At 44.7% G+C, this 19,702-nt stretch overlaps 1 protein-coding gene across 1 annotated transcript; it reads right to left on the reverse strand.

Moving 5' to 3' along the window:
- Positions 1–539: 539 nt before the first annotated feature.
- LOC129327799 (vomeronasal type-2 receptor 26-like) lies at positions 540–18,828 on the reverse strand. Its single transcript, XM_054976554.1, has 8 exons — positions 18,755–18,828; positions 11,064–11,361; positions 9,888–9,947; positions 4,830–4,900; positions 4,518–4,668; positions 3,785–4,012; positions 2,531–2,627; positions 540–1,450 (listed from the first exon to the last, which is right to left on the reverse strand). The coding sequence occupies exons 1-8, from the start codon at positions 18,826–18,828 to the stop codon at positions 540–542; spliced, it is 1,890 nt and encodes a 629-aa protein (XP_054832529.1).
- Between the last annotated feature and the right edge of the window lie 874 nt (positions 18,829–19,702).

The raw sequence follows: 19,702 nt of genomic DNA on the forward strand, positions 1-19,702 counted from the left end.
AGTGGAGCTCATTTAAATCTCTCTTTGATATTTCAATTCTATTTAAATGTCATATTCGAGCTTTACCGTCTCATTCTGTCTTTACCATCTGTCTTCATATCTAAGACTGCCAGGTCTGTACTCTTGTGTGAAGTTTAATCCTGGGTGAGACAGACAATTTGCTTCTTTTCCTTTGACTGAGCTGGTATCAGTATCAAGATTGTATAACTTGGTAGGTTGTTGCTATGGCTGATATGGACACCTCAGTTGGGAAATGAGCCAGAAAGGACAACAGCATGCAGGCTGGCTCTTCTCCTGCCTACATACCTTACCATACCACACACTATTAATTGTGGCCCAGTTTCCCACTAATGATATCAAGAGGAAGTCTCCCGTTCAATGGTTTAATGGTAGTAGGTATGTAAGCTAGAGTATAAGACCAGGAGGTTAGCCAGAGATATGATTTCCAGAGGGCAGGGTATGGTGATTTTAACAAATTGTAGTGACTGAGGTGGGTTGAGTGCTTTCCCTTGTGCTCACTAAACTATGGCCCCTCAGAATCACATGTTTTCTATCTTTTTCAGCAAAAGATGCTCCTTTGTGTTCAGACCAGGCCTCAGTACAATGATGTAGCATTTGGGAAGGAAGATGCAGCCCAACAAGCCAGCACTGGAGGCCAGGATGGAGAAGATCTGCACGGCTACCATGTATTTCCCTTTTGTGCTCTGGTAGGTGGGCACAAAGGACACCCAGACGCTACAGAAGACCAGCATGCTGAAGGTGATCAGCTTGGCTTCATTGAACGAACCAGGCAGCTTCCTGGCCAGGAAAGCCACCGTGAAACAGACAGCAGCTAGGAAGCCCATGTAGCCAAGGGCCGTATAAAACATGGCGACAGACCCTTCGTTGCACTGCAGGGTGATCTGTCCAGGCTGGGAGAACATGTCGGAGTCTGGGAAGGGGGGAGAGATTCCCAGCCAGACACTGCAAATGGCCACTTGAAGGCCAGAGCAGGTCATGACAGTGGAGTTTGCCAAGCTCTTCCCCAGCCATTTCCTCATCGTGTTCCCTGGCTTTGTGGCCATGAAGGCCACCACCACCATGATGGTTTTGGCCAATACAGAAGAGACAGCAGTGGAGAAGATGATGCTGAAGGCAGTCTGTCGGAGGAGGCAGGTCACCTTCCCAGGCTGGCCCATGAAGAGGAAGGAGGACAGGAAGGAGAGCAAGAGGGAGACGAGAAGAATGTAGGAGAGATCCCGGTTGTTGGCCTTGACAAGTGGAGTTTCCAGGAATTTAAGGAAGATTCCTAAAACAGTGACTGTGGTCAGGGACAAGAGTAGTGCAAAGAAAGCCATGATGATCCCCAGAGGTTCTTCATAGGAAAAAAATACGATCCTTTTGGGAACACATTGATCCTTGTCCTCATTTGAAGATTGATCTACTGGACACTCCTCACAATGATTTGAGTCTAAAAAAAAATCACTTAATTCAGTGGAAAATTTGGTACTTCCTTCTTAGATGCATTTTTGCTTGTTGTTATATTATTCCCTTATATTTTACTGTCTCCTCTTTTAATTGATAGAAAATGCCTCTTAATTTTGGTCAACATGCTTTCTCAGTTTCCTTCCAGTCTTTTCCCAAGGTGCTCAAAGCAACATTCTTGTTTTGCTTTGTTTTTTCAGTTTTCAAATGGTTTTAATCTATTTTGGTAAACTACTTTCAGAAGATCATGGAAATGAAGGCATAACAATTTTCTTTAAAAATTAAACCATTTCTAAATAAACAAGCATATGGCTCACTCTTCCTTTGTGTTTCTCCTCCCAACAACCCAAAGCAGAGCTGTAAGTGACAAAAGGCACAGATTGGACACTTGTCAGCTTCCCTCAAGTTTTGATGGGAAATGTAGGCATCCTGGTCTTGCAGCTTGGCTCTCTGACTACTGTCCAATGGACTTTTCAACTGTCACTTGTCCAACATTCCGCCAAGCTGCCTACATTTCCCATCAAAACTTGAGGGAAGCTGACAAGTGTCCAACCTGTGCCTTTTGTCACTTGTGGTTCTGCTCCCAGTTAAGTGGGCTAGGTTGGGAGGGAGAACAACCCAACCAAGGGCATGCATATGTTGAACAGTCATCTTCCAATCCACTATTGGTGTGTGAAACCAAGTTGAGAAATGTATCCCAGCAACACAGAAGCCAGTGACAGCAGCCAATAGAAGGTCAGTTCTGGGAAAGAGTTAAAATCTGCCAAGGGCAATTTTAGCCAGCTAGGCTTTGAGGGCTGAGAGTTGGAGGCTGGGAGTGGTGAGAGAGTTAGTTTACCAGGAGTGTGCAAAGCATGGGGAGCTTGGGGGGGGGGCATGTGTGCAGAAATTTACGGTGTATGCATGCAGACTCCACAGCCTTTGTTGGTGGTCTCAACTCAGTATTTACTTTTGTGGAACTTCAAGCAAAACCTCTCACCAGACTTTCCTAGCTAGATCTTTACCCTAACCTCCTAAGTCCACCATATTTTTGTACCTGTCTGTGTGGAAATTGTCCCTCCTCTACATGGTACACAATCATAGCAGCAAATCTGCTGTCCTTCTGGAACCATCTTGCTGTATCCAGGCAGGCAGCTCTTGGTGCATACGGATCGAGGTCGTGTCTACATGATGCAGGGAAAGCAAAAAGGTGTTTAGGCTCACATAAGAGATTCAGGATCAGATCTGGGTAACTCTGATGGGCCAGATTATTCAGCCATAAGTAGCTAACACAGGCAGCAGAGGCAGAAAATCAGCGAGTGATTGGCAGCAGCATAAGTGAGAGGGCAGTGGCACAAATGGAGACAAGTTCTGTGCTGTAGCAGGAGAGCAGGGTCAGGATGGTGGGGGAGGAGGCAGCAGGCAGAGTGGATACCCGTCCCACCCCTCCGCCCCTGCCCAAGTGCCAAAAGAGCCCTTCAAGGCACCGCTGGCAACATTTTAAATTCTGAGGCTCCAGCGACCCTCACCCCTTTGCTTCTATTCAGGTTGGGATTCTCTTATATTGGGGTTTTCTGCTCGATCATTGGGATTCTCTGATTTAACATTGGGTCTCTTCCTTCACTTTGGTTCTATTGGGCTCTGTTGGTTTAGCATACCTGGGCATGGGATTTCCGTTCATGACTAGCTTTTGGCTAGAGAGTGTCTTTGCTTAAACATTCCCTTAACTAAGTCTTAGAAATCTTTCACACTTATGAAGTAATGGAGAATGACTGGGGGTAGCTCATTCAAGGGTCCATACAATTGGACCCTGTGGTCCAATCTTCCTGAAAGTTGGGAGGTCTTGGAGTAGCTTCCTAGCACATTAGGTAGAGTCTTTTTTTTAAAAAAAATGACCTCTCCCCTCAGTTTCCTGGATAATTTTCCCCGTTTGGGATTTTATAAAGAATCTTACTTGGATTACAGCGATACCAGGGTTTGTGTGTGTGTGTGTGTGGGGGGGGGAATCCTTGAAACCCAGTTCCAGATCAACTAGGTTTTTCTGGTGCACATCCCTACACATTACAGTTCTCACAAAGGTTTCCTCTGTTCCTCCAACCAAACCAAATAGTACAGATGTGACTCTGGTGCTCAAGTGAGTCACACAAACCTTTCATAGGAAGAGCCCTGTTGGAGCCAGGCCAGAAGGCCAGCTGAGTTTAGCCTCCCACCCTGGCCAGGCAAACCATTTCTGTGCTGGTGGGTGCCAAGTACTGTGAACACTGAAAGCACTATCCAAATGCTCCTACTCCCAAAGCAGAAATGTACAAAATGGGACATAAAAAGCCAAGAAATGTCTCACCTGGTTAAACCAGCTGGGCCAGACAATGGCGTTCTCCTGAATGTTCAGCTCCGGGCCTGAGGGAGCCTGGATTTCAAGACCCCCGACTTTCACTCTCACGGCAGAGCCATTAGGAAAGACAACCAAATTCAGAATATCATAGTCAGCAACTAATTCCCCATCCTCGTTAAAATGCACATTCTTTATGGTTGTCGTGTTACAGTAGATGTTTCTCAGAAAAGGATGAAGCTGAAATGAGAATTCCAAGACCAGACTCAGGGAAATGCTTTAGGTCCCTCATTCGCCTCCATTCCATTTTTTAAAGAGTTTGTTAACAGCAATAGCAGTTAAAGCCAGAGGGAAGAGTGTTGTGTGATCCCTTCATGGTCCCACACTCTTCATGTGTGATGACACTGAAGCCCCAAGATCCCACAAACATCATATGGAAAAGATATCCCCCTTCTTAGGGTAGTTGGCTGGGATGGTGTCGGTTCCTTGAAGATCCTGGACCTGTAGTTCACATTTGCATGTTCCTTGAGTGGTGGATGGCATACACAGAAGCCGAAAGGTAGCCATTAGAGGCACCTCCTTATCGTCCTTATCCAGGGGACATGATCAGAGATTGATGCAGATGTATAAAGAAATACTGCAGGACTCCAGCAGCCCATGTCACGAACAAGGCCTCTTTCTCAACTGCGTCATAATTTGCCTCTGCAGGCTGCAACTTCCTGCTGAGACAGTGGACAGGGTGTACCTTTTCCTCTGCCTCATGCAAGTATGTGGCCCCCAAACCTGCATCAGAGGCATCAGAGGCATTGAGAAGGTCGAGGGCATTCTTTAGGCCTTTGAAGGTGGCTGTGCAAGCCAGAGTCCATTCAGAGACATCTGGTTCTTCCACAGGCAATCTGGCAGCAGGTCAGTAATACTGGCAAAATGAGGCATGATCTTGCTGTAATATCCTATTGAGCCAGGGAAGCCCCTCATCTGCTTCTTGAGAAGTGGGAAGGCAGCTTTGTTCCAGGACGGTCTCCTTGTTTGGTAAAGGCCTTACTCACCTGTGTCTTACAAGGAGCCCAAGTACTGCAACTCCCAGAAACCCACATGGCCCATCTGTGGGTTGGCCCGTAATTTGGCTCCCTGCAGGGTCCAGGGGATAATCTAAAAGTGCCACAGGGGCAAGGGGAAATCCAGACTAGGATTGCCAGGTCCCTATACCCTCCTTATGGGAGTGGGGAGCTGGTACTTACCTTGTTCCTCCCAGGAGATTTCTTCTTGCACCTGCACGCTCCCAGGCTTGCACAATGATGTCACTTCTGGGAAGTGATGTCATCCTGCCAGCCACGTGCATGCACTCACACTTTGAGTGGGGCAAAACATCTTATTTGGGGCCAAAATTGGCCCCAACGAAGCGCAGGACTGTGCCTGCGGGTGGCACAACGACGTCCCTTCAGGAAGGGATGTCATTGTGTCCTATGCGATGTGCACCTGAGGTGCATGTCCCTGGGTTGCCTGCTCTTGGCAGTCAATCATCAGGGGTTTGCAACTTCATGCCAATCACTGGGTAAACCCATGGGAAATTGCACACCAGTAGCAGGCAATGGGGAAGCCTAATCCAGGCTAAAGATGACTATGCTATCTATGTAGGCTAAGGTTGCCAGGGCCCCTTACCCTCCTGGCAGGAGGAAGGGGGACCTGGCACTCGTCTTTTCAGAGCCTTGTCTATTGTTCAAAGTCCCAGCACAGCATGATGATGTCACTTCCAGAAGTGATGTCATCACAACCATAGGGAGTGCACTCGCTGAAGTTTTTCCTCCTTGGCCTGTTCTCTATGGTCTTTCCCCCCATTGGCCAGGTGAGTGGCAGAGGGGGCAGCGGCTGGGAGCGAGGGATCCCCCGCCCCCACCAAAAGACCGGCAGCCCCAATGTAGACCAAGGCAAAACCCTGGTACTAGTCTTACTCTCAAATGACCAGTCGTTAGAATATTGAAGCAGCCCCATGGAATCTTCAAGTTATAATGCAAAATTGAAACAGGGCCTGCAGCGTATAAACATGGTCTTGTCCTGGTCCACAGGTCACATGGGAACCTGCCGGTAGCCTTTTATGAGATCCAGGGAGACAGTTACTGGATAGGGTTTACATTTTTTTTATATATATGTTAATTATAGACTGCCTTTCTCACTGAGACTCAAAACAAATTACACAGTGTACACCGATGCAATCAATAAGATGGGAAATCCAAAAAGCAACTTAATAGGATTAGGTATGTTACTTTCCCAATTTCCTTGCCTCAGCTGCCAGACTATTTTCCAGGAAACATTGTGGCGTCTTTCAGGTCCTTTGGCTAGCTACATGACAGCCAGGACCAGGCCTGCCCTGGAACCACCTCAAGACTATTTCCAAGACAACCTGATCCATTATCACCATCTCCCCTTCCATGAGAGGTTTCAGCCAAATACACGCCGCAAGGTCAGAGCCCAAGTTCAGTCCCTATTTATGCTGCTCTCCGTTTCTTGGAGGAAAGACAGAATATATATTCAGTAAATACTAATTAAAGATATATACTGGAGGCAAATGGCGAATTCCTTGCACTTGTAATATAACGGAAACCTGTCTTACCTGCCACAGCTGTATATTGTGATATTCCGGTCTGTCCCTAGCCATTATATGGTTATATCTAGAAGAAAGCCTCCTGTGCAAGGCATGTGCCACAATGTAGACAGCATTGTGAACAATGTAGCTCTCTGCAAAGATCTCTTTTTCAAGCCAAGCTGGGGGGGAGCCCTTTTCTATGCATCTGTTCCAAGTTTTCCGTGACCATCTTGGGACTGGCGTGCTGAATGATACAGAACTGTAGCAGTGAAATATATCTGACCAAACTTGATTAAGGGGATATTTTTCTCGAAGCAAGGAAAGTTCCTGGAGGTTTAACCTATCACTCGTTCTGATCACAAAGGACAAGGCGCCATGGAAGTATCTGACATCCCAGTGGACAAAGGATGTGCTCAAGGAGAAGCCCCACAGGGTGGTTGTGATCCAGACCTTCCCCGCAGGGTTACCTGTTTTTATAACCAATTGTTCTAGCATGAGGGGCAAAATGAACATGGAATGAGGGTCCCCATAATAAATGAACACGTTGGCTTTCTCCTGTGTGAATTCTTCCCAGATATTTTGATTTGAGTGATATGCAGTGCTCGAGCGGAGAGTCATCATTGTAAAAATCCTCCACGTGAAAGCGATGCAACTCCCACTCCTGGTGAGCACTGTCCGCCAGGTATTTACAAACAAATCTCCATCTTCATCAGCAGGGGCAACGAGGCCGACCCATGTCCATCTGAAATACGAGAGCAGCTTGACTATGCCCATGTACTGGGACTCTTCCTTTGGGCTCATCCAGTATGAAAAAGGGAACTGAGTTTTATCGCTTCCAGTATGGTGCACCAAACCATAGGTCAGCTAGTGAAGAAAAAAAAATAATGTTCCAAAATTTGCAAGAGTAAAATGCAGGGCTGGCATTGGGTCTCAGGCTCAATCTCTGGCATCTCCAGTTTAAAATTATTAGGTAATATGTGACAGGAAAGACCTCCAGCTGAAACCCACGAAAGCTGCTGCAAGTTGGAGCAGACAAGACTGACTGTGATAGGGTCAGACTTGGTATAAGGAAGCGGTGTGTGTGTACATTAAAAGGTAGTTTATGGATAAGGGGTAAACATGTCTTAAGATCAACATGTTTGGGCAAAAGGGGTTGATTCTTTTAAAGCAGATAATGAGTGTAACGAGGGAAGGTGGCATGGTATAGCCTAATCTCCTCAGATCTTGGAAGCTAAGCAGGGTCAGTATTTGGAGGGGTGACCGCTATGGAAAACTCTGCAGAGGAAGGCAATGGAAAACCACCCCTGATTCCCACTTGCCATGAATGTTTGTTGCTGTGGTCACCATAAGCCGATTGCGACTTGATGGCACATATGCATGTATGCAATGTGTGTACTGTTTTAGGGAGAGGGCAGGGCTCAGTGGCAGAAAATCCGCTTTTCAGGAAGAAGGTCACAGATTCAACACCACTTTAAAGGACCATATAGTCTGTGAAAAAACTCTACCTTAGACCCTTGAAAGTCTCTGGCTTTCCAAGTAGACCACACTGCCCTCAACAGACTAAGGGTCTGGCTCATTAGAAGGCATCTTCATGTAGTTAGTGATAAAACCCTTGCAGGCAAGTTCCAGGTTCAAGCCCTGGCATATCCATTTAAATATTCAAATAATGGGTGATGTGAAACAGACTAGGCACACTGGAGAGCCATTTCCTGTCAGAGGAAAGAATACTGATATTGGGCTTCCTGTGAGGGAAATGGTGAGCTGACATCTCTGCTGAGTATGGATAGACAACACAGCTTAATTACTGGCAGGAGAGAGATTCCTGCTGGCTTATCTTCCTGGGTCAAAGGGCAGACATATTCCTCAAGGTTGCTCCTGGAGGAGATTTATTGTAGAGATGAAGGCTTCTGCAATTTAAATCCAGGTATGCTAGGAGCAGTGATTTTGCTATAGCCTTGGCAAATCTTTTAGATTGTGATCAGAAAGATACGGAATCAGAACCTGTGTTTAGAATTAACTCTAGTTTGCCAAAACAAGAAATGTTCCAATGGATACAATGGTTCATTTTGTAAGAAGGAATAAAAGGGAGCAGGCTCTACACCAACATTTTAAAACAAAATTAAAAATTGGTAATACAGATATGTTTTGAAATAAATCCCTATTAGATTTTTGTGAAAGAGAGTCATTTTTGACTGAAAAATTAAGACAAAAAAAGATTGTTTTTCAATGGGATACCACAGAAGGTGTGATTTTTACATTTGAAAACAAAGATTCAGACTGAATTCAATCCAAAAGGTGACAGATTTCCTAGAAAGACTGAAAAGAAATTTGGAGGAGATGGAAAGTCCAACAGAATATAAAATAAAATCAAGAGAAGATCTGCTAAGAGGAGGACATTTGCCAATAGTTCTCTTATTTGCAAATTTCAGAAAGGTTTAAAATAGACAAGAGGCTTTATGATTGTGAGTAATCCAAGACTGAATTTGGGATAGAACTATGTACAAATGAGGGACATGTTATTGTCAAAATGTATAAACTCTTACTGAAATTTGAAGCAAGTGAAGGAATGTATGATTAAATGGGCTAAAAACTTTGGATATGACATATTAATTCAACAATGGGAAAAGGTGTGCTTAAAAGGGCTGACATTTACATTAAGCTTTAGTCTTGAAGAGAATTTTATAAGATGATGTATCATTGGTGTATGACTCCTGAGAAATTTGCCAGAACGTACAAGGGCATTTCGAACCTTTGATGGAAGTGTAAACAACATGAAGGAATATTTTACCATATGTGGTAGTCATGTAAGAAAGCCCCCCCCCCCAAAAGGACACAAATATGACTGATAATTTAGAAGATTTTCAAAGTAAGCATACAACTGAAACAAGAGTCTTTTGTTTTTGGACTGGTGAATACTCAGCTGCAAAGAAGTCATGGAACTTTGTTTTTATATATGACTACCACAGCAAGACTATTATATACACAAAACTGCAACATTGCCTACAATAGAGGAATGATCGATAAAGGTATTAGAATTTGCAATGACGACAACATTTACTACATTGATTAGAGAAAAGACAATAAGCATTGTTGAATGGAAACCCCTTACAGGCCATAGTCACACGGCCATAAATTTAGCGCCAAACTAGCGCCATCTACCGCTGAATGCTCACCTTATTCCGGTTCTGTTTCGATTTTGCTATTCTCCCCAAATCACGCTTTGTGACTCTTTATGTCTTCCTCATCCGCTTCCATGTGAATGCCCTGGATCGACTGTGAATGCTTCGCAACGCCAAAGTGCTCACTTCCCCAATCATCTGTCCCTCCTAACGCTGATTCTCCCGCCCCACACTCCCTCAAGCCCCAGCACAACTCGCAATTCAGCCTCAAAGTATTTTTTTTTTAAAACTAAGCCTTATTGCACTATTGCGATATTCTGCCGTGCAAGAACAACGGAAGCAGTTTATCCTGATTGACTTTTCCTCTACTATTTTATTGCCAAGTAGCCATGCCAAGGGCGGCTGTCTTGCCCACCCGCCCTGCCTGGTGCTTCTTGCGGGGTGCTTTGGAAGCCACTTCCTCCTTGGTGCGGGGCTGGGAAAGTGAAAGGGACAGCTGGGAATGGGCTGCAGCTGAGCCGAAGAAGTCGGGAGGGCGGCTGAAGCCCCAGGGCCCCAGCAGGCACCCTTTTCCCGGCTCTGCACACCTCCGCTCCCACAGCCAAAGTGCCCCGGCGAGCAGCCCCTCCACCTCCAGCTAGGCAGGTGCCCCGGTTAAGGGAGAAGGTTCTCCTCCTGCGAAGGCTCAGAGGGGTGCCCTTGGCCATCATTGGGGCAGGGCTGCCATTTTGTGCGAGTCCCAAAGTCTGTCAGTCCGTGGTGACTTTCCCCCTTTTGGCGTAGTTGTGAAACTGGCTGCCGTGCTCTTAGCCTCACCGGGACGAGCTGCTGTCTGATATAGCACAAATATGCAAAAAAAAAAAATGTTTACAAACAAGGGGGGGAAGGGTTTTTTGCCCCCTTTAAGGAAGTACTGTGACTGACTGTCAACTTACACTTTTCCCTTTTAATGAGACCGGCTCGAAGCAAAAGCACTCGACAGATGATGGGGGAATCCATTATGATAGCGATAACAGAGGATACGATTTCTAGCGCGAAACTGACGAAATAAGGGACCGTGTGATGACGGCCATAGACTATTTGAATGAATTAGATAATAATGATCTGATGATTTGCAGATTTGTGGAATAAGGAATTATGACATTAGAAAAAAGAGCCTTTTTTGGTAACACGGAGCAAAAGAAAATTTGAAAATGATACTTGTATTTGTCATTGAGAAAATCAGAAGCTTTCTTTTAATTAGTGTAGTTTTTTCTTGTTTGTTTTGTTTGCCAGTTCTGTTGAATTTTGTTTAATAGTTGCTACTTTAAGTGACTATTTTTTGTGTAGTTGGATTGCTGTTACTGTCATTTTCTCTATATAAAACTCCTAATTAAAAATGATATTGATAGACCAATGGGCTGACTCAGTAGGAAGCAGTTCCATGTATGCATGAGGAATGCATGTGCATGCACGCGCGCACAAACAGAACATAGGTGTGTCCATGCATTCTCCCACTGACCCCAATGTCACCCTCCTGAAGAGACAGCAGTTGCAACAGAAGTTGGGTCCTCCTGGGCTTGCCCTGCCTTCTCTCCCAGCCCACTCATACCTGAGGAATTTTGTAGATGCTCAGCACAGTGGCCATCTGAAAGAAGACCTGGTCATCGCCACCCTGAAGGACCGCCAGCGGCTCCTCCTGCTTTCCACACAAATAGTTGGGGAAAGCCAAGTGGTGTAGCCCAGTACAAAGGAGGTCTACGGTGGTCTCAGAAGCTATCCTTGCACTTTGGTAATTTTCATAGATGTTGTAGCCCAGAGTGATGTTAGGTAAGAGTCTGGGATTCTCATTGATCTCGCTAATGGCGAACAAGACGGCCAGGGTGTGCTGGTAGTTCCTTTCGAAGAACCTGCAATGTAAATTCAGTGGCATAACAGAAGGTTACCTTCTGGCAAATTAGAACACAGTATCAACAATCTTTTTCTTCAAAACACGTTGTTGTGTGGCACAGCCTTTCCTCCTTCCAGGTCCTCCTTGAAATGCACAGTTTCTGCTAAACGTTTGGCGCAACCCCTGAGTTCCCCTTCCCTACAGAAACTAAGCCAAAGTATTTGTAACTACAAATTTCAGAAATGCATCCCGTGGCCCCTTGACAGTTGCCTCTGTAAGAATTCCACCCCAGGCCTTCTCAGGCCACTCTCTCCCCACACTTGGAACTAGCCAGCAAGACAGCAAGTGTTAAACAACCCTGCCCAGAGCATAGGGGTAATTGGTTTTGTCCAAGGGAAAACCAACCTTTCCTGTGAGAACCCCTCGCAGTAGTCCAATTCCCTGTGAATTTAGGGTGCACCTTCTCCTCTTCAGCTGGTTCTACCTCTTTGGTTACCCCCTGTGCTCTGTTTGATGCCAGGAGAAACATCAAACCAGTCTATTTGATAACATGGGCACCACCAGGCTTATGGATAGAATGAATTCAGGCTTTTACCTTTAAGCAATACAAAAGTTTTCTTTCACTATCCACCTCTCTTGAAAGTACACAGGCTACAGAACTGGGGTGCAGAATCTAAGAAAATAACATTAAATAGAGAAAGATGTCTAACCTAACTTGAGACTACCGTTTCCTGGCATTTGCTTTCTCCCCCATTCTCCATTGTGGGCTGGATAAAATGAGACTATGCATGGAGGCTTCTCTCCCACTGACACCCACCATACCTCTCACATATCTCATGTATCACACACCAACCGTGAGAGGACAGTCTCTTTTCAATGGTCCAGGCACATGGGAGGCGCTGGACCTGCCTGGGCACGGGAGCTTCAGTTCCTGGAACCACTGGAATGCAGCAGTCCAGTAAGGTAACTCTACGTACAACAGAGGGATTCAGGATTTTCACTCCAGGATGTGAAATCATATTGATCCTGAACTGATGAGATTTCCTAGCTTGGCTGTCTCCATCTCAATAGCACATCTCCATATATCAGTCCAGCCTAAGATGGAACGATATCCCCTGCTCTCATCACATCAGCGTCCATCTCCCTCCCTTCCCTATATTGCTCTCCTCATATTAAAGTTTAGATTGTAGTTTCATGGGGGGCAGGGCGGGGGGGGGGGAAGCTTTGGAAGGTTGTTGCTCCGTGAAGTTCCATGCACACCAAGGATACTATAGTAATCCTAAATCGCACTGTCAACAGTTTTCATTCTTGTAGCTTATGAGATGTGTTTCCCTTCCATTCTTTCTGCCTTCAAAGAGATTTCTCTTCATTTACAAAACTCAGTATCTGTCTGAGTTCAATTTCAGAATCTGTGCTGGGAGCTTGATGGCTCCTTTCTCCAACCGCCTTCTATCAAGCAGCTACTAGTTTGCAGCTGGGCTCCTGTACATGGACAGAGCGCAGTCACATTAACTGAAAGATAGGGTGGACAGCATTTCTCTACAGTCTACACCCTCAAAATAAGTTTAACAGCAAAGTGATCAATTTCCATTAATATAATTTCCTGTTGATGTGAGAAAGCCAGGCAATCAGTATTTGAATAAATCAATATAATATGCAAGCAGTCTATGTTAATTCAGGGTAAAGAAACCTTGGTATGCTCAGGCCCAAACAAATCATGGTTGCAAGAGGTGCATGGCTGGATTTGAATGGTCTTTATAATAGCAAAAACAAAATAAATAATGGGGGGGGGGGCAACACACAGAAAAACATAATTATGTACCATAAAAAAATAATAGCAAAAACAGCTTGGAGGCCCTGGCATGTGGGGCAGTGGGGGATTTCACTGGGTCACTATATATGTAGTATATTGTTCCGGTAAGACTAATTTAATACTTGGCAATCTTTGATAATGGTGTGGTTCTATCTAGCTCATAAATTATAGGTTTGTTTGCAGGGGTTTTTTTTGTCCCTATGACTTTTATCTAAACAGAAAAAGAAACTCACCTAGTTTTTAAAGTGCCAAGTTTCATTGACAATGTTTTTACCATCTGGATCCATGGCAAAGAAACCCTTGAAAGATTTCCCCAGACTTTCCACAACTTCCACCCCACCAGCAAGATAACTATGAATCACTCTACACAAGAAATAAATTTCCTGGACACCACAGTATGTATACATGAGGGACACATAAGTACCACATTCTACCGGAAACCAACAGATCGGCGAACATAACTACATGCTCTAGCTACCACCCCAACCACATCAAGCCCTAAGCTATAGTCGCATCTGCTCCAACTCCTCAGACAGATTCTCACTTGATGGATCTACTGCAGTATACTTCTGAGAAAATGATTGGAAAGGCCAGAACGACACTCAGGGACAGCTTGCTACAAAACAAGCCCGAAGAAAATAACAACAGAACACCATTGGTGGTCACTGGTCACCTACAGCCCACAAGTCAAGCAAGTTCTATGCGTTATTAATGACCTACAACCCATGCTAGATTGTGACACTTCCCATACAGACAGCCTGCTATCCTAAAACAACTACTCACCTGCAATGATAAACTATTTAATAGTAATATGGACTCTGGTACCAAGGCCTGCAACAAACAAAAATGCCAACTTTGCTTTCATATAGATCCTAGCAACACCATGAATGGACCCAACAATATCAGCCATACCATCTCAGGTACATATTCCTGCTCACCCTCTAATGTGATTTACACCATCATATGTCAGCAATGTCTTTCAGTTCCCTACATTGGCAACTGGCCAGTCCCTTTGATAAAGAATTAATGACCATACGCCTGAAATCAGAAACCATAACATTCAAAAACCAGTGGGGGAACATTTTAACCTTCCAGGACATTCAGCTGCCGACCTAAGAGTGACAGTTATCCTGCAATGGAATTTCAAAGGGAGGTTAGAAAGACAGACTGCTGAATTACAACTGATAACAAAGCTCAAGACAATGCATCCACCTGGATTGAATCAAGACCCAGGCTTCTTGTCTCATTACCAATGCTGTTTTCTTCATACCTACTCCTCCTCCATATTTCCCACCAAATCCAATCGACATCTGTAATCTCTCCACTCTCCAAAATACAAGGACACATGGACTCACATTTTAGCTGTATCTGAAGAGGTTAGCTGTGTCTCACGAAAGCTTATATCCTATTACAAATTCATTTTGTTAGTCTTGTAGGTGCTACTTCTCTCAGCAGCAATTTCTATCCATTATTTTTTAAAAATGCTGTGTGTATATATATGTCAACTGAAGACCGGCTATGAAATCATGCCTCCTTTAAAAACAGCTGGAAAAGACCTCTTAAGTCAAAATAGCATTTGGATCTTCAGAATTTTAGTTCTGACATTCAGTGGCATGACCTAAGTTTGAGTTAGGGGTTGGATATTTTGGTTGAAAAGTTATTTTCCATTTATAATATTAGATGTCAAGTTTAAAACCATCTTAAGACTGCACAGGGACAGCAGTCATACATTTTGTATGTTAGTATAATGTGCTTTGATAGTTTTAAAGCCTTGCCTCTCTTCGCTAGCCTTCCTGATGGTGAGTTAGGGAATATGCTTTCCCCCTATTTAAAAAAAAAAATCTGCCAGAGGTCCAGAAGTAACTAGAACTTGACATCAGTGGACTTAGGATGGCACTATGTATCTCCTGCATGCTAGCAAGAATACCAACAAGGGTTACCATAAGCTCAACTGGCTGTCAATGTTGACATCACCATACTGATTTCTTCCCTCTTTCTTTCCTCCCCAATCAGAGTCCTGTGTCTCTTGGCTGGAATAAGCTGCTTTGGGACATGGCTATTAGTAAAATGGGATTTAAATATAATATTCACTCCAAAAACATGAGAAACCAATTTAGTAGAGACAGGAACAGACTGTGTTCAGCTAGCACAGTGATACAGCTGTTGTAGCACCATTAACTGTCTCCAAACTTCAATATAAATAATGTAAATAAACAGGATTATAAGATCCCCAAGATGGATCTACTGTTTCTTCCTTGGCCCCCTGTTTGATCTGGGAGGAATTAGAGATAACTTCCTTCATTCCAGAAGGTTAATGAACAGTTGTGACAACAGAGACTGAAACTGGACCCAATCTAGCTTGATTGAACTTTCAAACCCACACTTACGGAAAGAAGTGAGTGACTGGATTGTGTTGGAAGGTACGTCTCTTATAGTAATCGGTCTTTGTTGGGATGACTGCTGCAAGGAGGTAGTCTCCTGGCCTGTAATAATTATTTGGATAGCTGGACAGATCAAACTCGTCATTGGTGTTCCGACAGATCAAATGAGGCAAGAACAACAGAAAGAGCAGCAACAACAGTGTCAGCATTCTCCTCCAAACGTCTTTCTAACTAGTTACAGCAACATAATTTACTAACTGCATTATTCTCGTGTTTTCCGTCTATGCAGCTCAAGGTCTTGCATGCTCAGAGTTCCCGGATGATTTCACAGCCAGGCACTGACAAGACTCAGATGTACAAGCTTAGCTTCAGCAAGGTTGTGGCATCGATTCGTGTGAGCTCTGCTGCAGATAACTTTACCACCAGCCTGCCTCTGGCCTCTGTGCTGAAGGAGACTTCATCAGCAATTATGTGAACAGCATCTCCAGCTTTACATTTAGCCTTCCTGGAACACACATATTTTTAGTTTTTGTTTTATCCTTTCAAATGGGGCAATTTTGTTACGTATTTTCAAAGCAACCTCAGGGGCATCCATGAGCAAGAAGAAACAAAACCAAACTATCTAGAAATTACAGGGGAAATAATTGCATCCCTAAAGACCCTGAGTTGTCTTTGTGCCTCCTGCATACAGCTGGTGTAATTTCTCCTTGTATGGGTTCTATGGGGCTTAGGAAGCAAACATTCAAACATATTTAAGTTAAGAAAAAAACCTTTTAACAATTAATACAACTGTTTTTTTTTCTTTAACTAAACTCGTAAGTGCAACCATACAGAATCTTTAAACCAACAATGTCTTTTAAAAAGTAAACAGTTCAACTTAGTGGAATCAGACAAGTGATAGAGTCCTTTTTCACTATCCTTCCAATTTGAAGCAGCTGTAACCCAGGCTTCTGTCCTCTTCTTGGAGAATTACAGCCCTTATTCAAGGTGATAAAGATCACATTCAGGGCTTTTTTTCAGCTGGAACACAGTGGAATGGAGTTCCGGAACCTCTTGAAAATGGTCACATGGCTGGTGGCCCTGCCCCCTGATCTCCAGACAGAGGGGAGTTTAGATTGCCCTCCACGCCACGGCAGAGGGCAATCTAAACTCCCCTCTGTCTGGAGATCCGGGGGTGGGGCCACCAGCCATGTGACCATTTTCTCTGAGGGCAACCCACTGAGTTCCACCACCTCTTTTCCCAGAAAAAAAGCCCTGATCATATTGATTACTATTCAGCTCCCCAGCAACCAGCTTCTTCCTCAGCTGCCTGGCTCTAGCTACTGACTGCGCCCTGCTGGCTAAACCAAATACCTCATAGGGGTTACACCGGCAAAAAAATTTTTTTCAGAAAGTTCAATGATATCACAGATGCTCAGATTGTCAGGAAGAAAACATTTAGAATAAGCAAGAACACAGCTAGTTGATCACTGGTGACATTGCCTCAAAGTCTGGACACTACATTCCATCAGAGAAATGCATAATCTTCCCTAGGTCTTACATTTTCAGTTTTGTAAAAGTATGACTTTAGACCTATCATTCTTATGTACGTAAGTGCCGTCAAGTTGCAACTGACTTATGGCGACCCCAGCCAGAGGCTTGCAAGGCAAGGGAAAAGCACAGGTGGTTTTCCATTGCCTTCCTCTGCGGAGTCTTCCTTGGTGGTCTCCAACCCAAGCACTGATGCTACTTAGCTTCCAAGATCTGACGTGGTCAGGCTATACCATACCATCTTCCCTCCCTAAGGATTTTTGCTGGGGACAAATACAGCCCCCAAGAAGGCAATCTAAAAATCTTCCATTCAGAGCTGGGAGGAGGAAAATCAGAGCCATTTGGCATTTTAGGCAGTTCCTTGTCTGCACTTGCTTTTGGCAGCCAGCCATGGATTTTTATCCTACATTTGGGGAATAAAATCCCAGATTTTTCCAGCAGGCATTTAAAAATGTGGTGCACAGGACCATTTAAGAGTTGGCTGATCATCTTCAGGCACCGGGATCTCGTGGAATGAATATTTTTGACGTGTGTACACATATCTTAAAAGGATACACTTTTCGGTCAATCTGTTTGTGGCAGACATAACTCCTCTGAAAATAAAGCCAGAGTTTTCAGAATTGTCCACCAGATTCAGGATTATTGTATGACTTGCAGTGCGAAAAATGAAAGGACTCAGAGAACATCCCAGCCCTGATTCATCACAAAACATCTCTGTGCTCTGTGGTAAGCAAGCACCCATTTCTGTGCCACATAAATGAAGAAGTTGTCAGGGATGCTTTAGGCTGATCCTGCACTGGGCAGGGGGTTGGACTAGATGGTCTATATGGCCCCTTCCAGCTCTATGATTCTGAGAGCGGGACCACAAGTGACGCCTGACACAGGTTGGACACTAGTCAGCTTCCCTCAAGTTTTGATGGGAAATGTAGGCATCCTGGTCTTGCAGCTTGGCTCTCTGACTGCTGTCCAATGGACTTTTCAACTGTCACTTGTCCAGCATTCCGCCAAGCTGCCTACATTTCCCGCCAAAACTTGAGGGAAGCTGACAAGTGTCCAACCTGTGTCAGGCGTCACTTGTGGTCCCGCTCTAAGTTACTCAGCCACTTTGAGGTCTCCACTGCCTCTATACTCTCTATGAGTCTCCTCTTCCCGCTCTCCTCCACTTCCCTCTCAGGGAAGTGTCACCCGCCAGCAGTGAACCGAGATACCGTTTTAGCCCACAGGTTGGCTCTTGGGTTCGTTTAGATCATTTACTGCCCTTAGCCCTGATTCTGGCTCTCCCCTTCCCTGTTTTCCAATTCTGGTAAACGTGGACCAAATGGGACTAAATGTGGTTCACAGCGATCAGACTGACCACATTTAAAATGAAAAGAAAAGCACTTACTACATAATTTAGTACAATAGACTGAGCAAGGATAAAAGAGATGTGAATAAAACACAGATCCCCACCCCCACCCCAAGCAAGCCAGCAAAAAATGAAACACTTTTAAAAGTCTGATTCTGTATAGAGCTGAAACAAAGCAGTTACCCCCATGTGCGTAAACTTTGTTGTTAATCCTGAAGTGGAAGGCATTTTGCGACATACTGTTTGCAATGGAAGTGATGGTTTACATACTAGGAGGTTGTGGCAACATAGACAGGGAGGGTGGAGTATATCCTTAACCAACCAAATCTTCTGACTTGCTTACCAAGAGGTCTTCTTGAGGTTGATGCTCAAAGGAAACAGGCAGTTGTGTGGAAATGGGCAGTGGTAGTATTTCATCGCTCAGTTGTAAATACTATCTCTTGATAAAGAACTTCCCGGTAAGCCTCTGTTAAAGTGGCAAGACATTTTGTCTCCAAATAGTTGGCAGCAACAAGCACAGGTTACCTCACGAGTGGCAGCTTTCATACCACTTGGATACAATTCTCAACTATCTCCCCCCCCACACACACACATCCAAGGACCCATGCCCAGAAGATGGCAAAACACAGTCAGGATCCCTAGCTGAACTGGCCTAGAGAAAATTGCTACCTGCCCCCAAGGTGGTGATTGGCATTACCCTGGGCAAGGAAGAAGGGGCTGCAAGAACCAAGCACTGATGTAAACCTTCCTGCCCTCCCTCCCTCATGATGATCTGCCTAGGTTCACAGAATCAGCATTGCTGTCAGATGGCTGTCTGGACCATCCTCATAACCTGCATGGCCAGCCTGTTCGAATAACTTTGGTTCAGTTCTATAAGTTTCCACTGGCCCAGTTTTGGCCTGGCACTCTGAGAAAGGAATGAGCAGGCCTCTTAATTAACTGCACCTGCAGCCTGTTGGTCCAAAAGGGAGATGTCCTTGTGTAGAAGGGAGTATTAGCTCCGGTCACCTCCCATCTTTCTCATGCTAGCAACGCTGTTATCTAACTGGGCTCTGAATGGCTGACAGCTCTTGAAAAGATGGCTCCTCACAGGAGCTTGGATCGCTCTCAGTTTCGATCTGAACCTCTCTAGCCAGAACCATTCTACCAGTATGTGAGAGAGAATTTGCTCCATGGCATATACCATGATGCCCAGTGCAGCCTGACATGGTTATTGTGAGTATGAGCAACGCCTGGAAGCTACTTCAGAGAACGCAAGTTAGCCAGCCTTATGTCTAGTCAGATAGTTCTA

The sequence above is a fragment of the Eublepharis macularius genome, chromosome 4 (assembly GCF_028583425.1).
Source record: "Eublepharis macularius isolate TG4126 chromosome 4, MPM_Emac_v1.0, whole genome shotgun sequence".
NCBI lineage: Eukaryota > Metazoa > Chordata > Lepidosauria > Squamata > Eublepharidae > Eublepharis > Eublepharis macularius.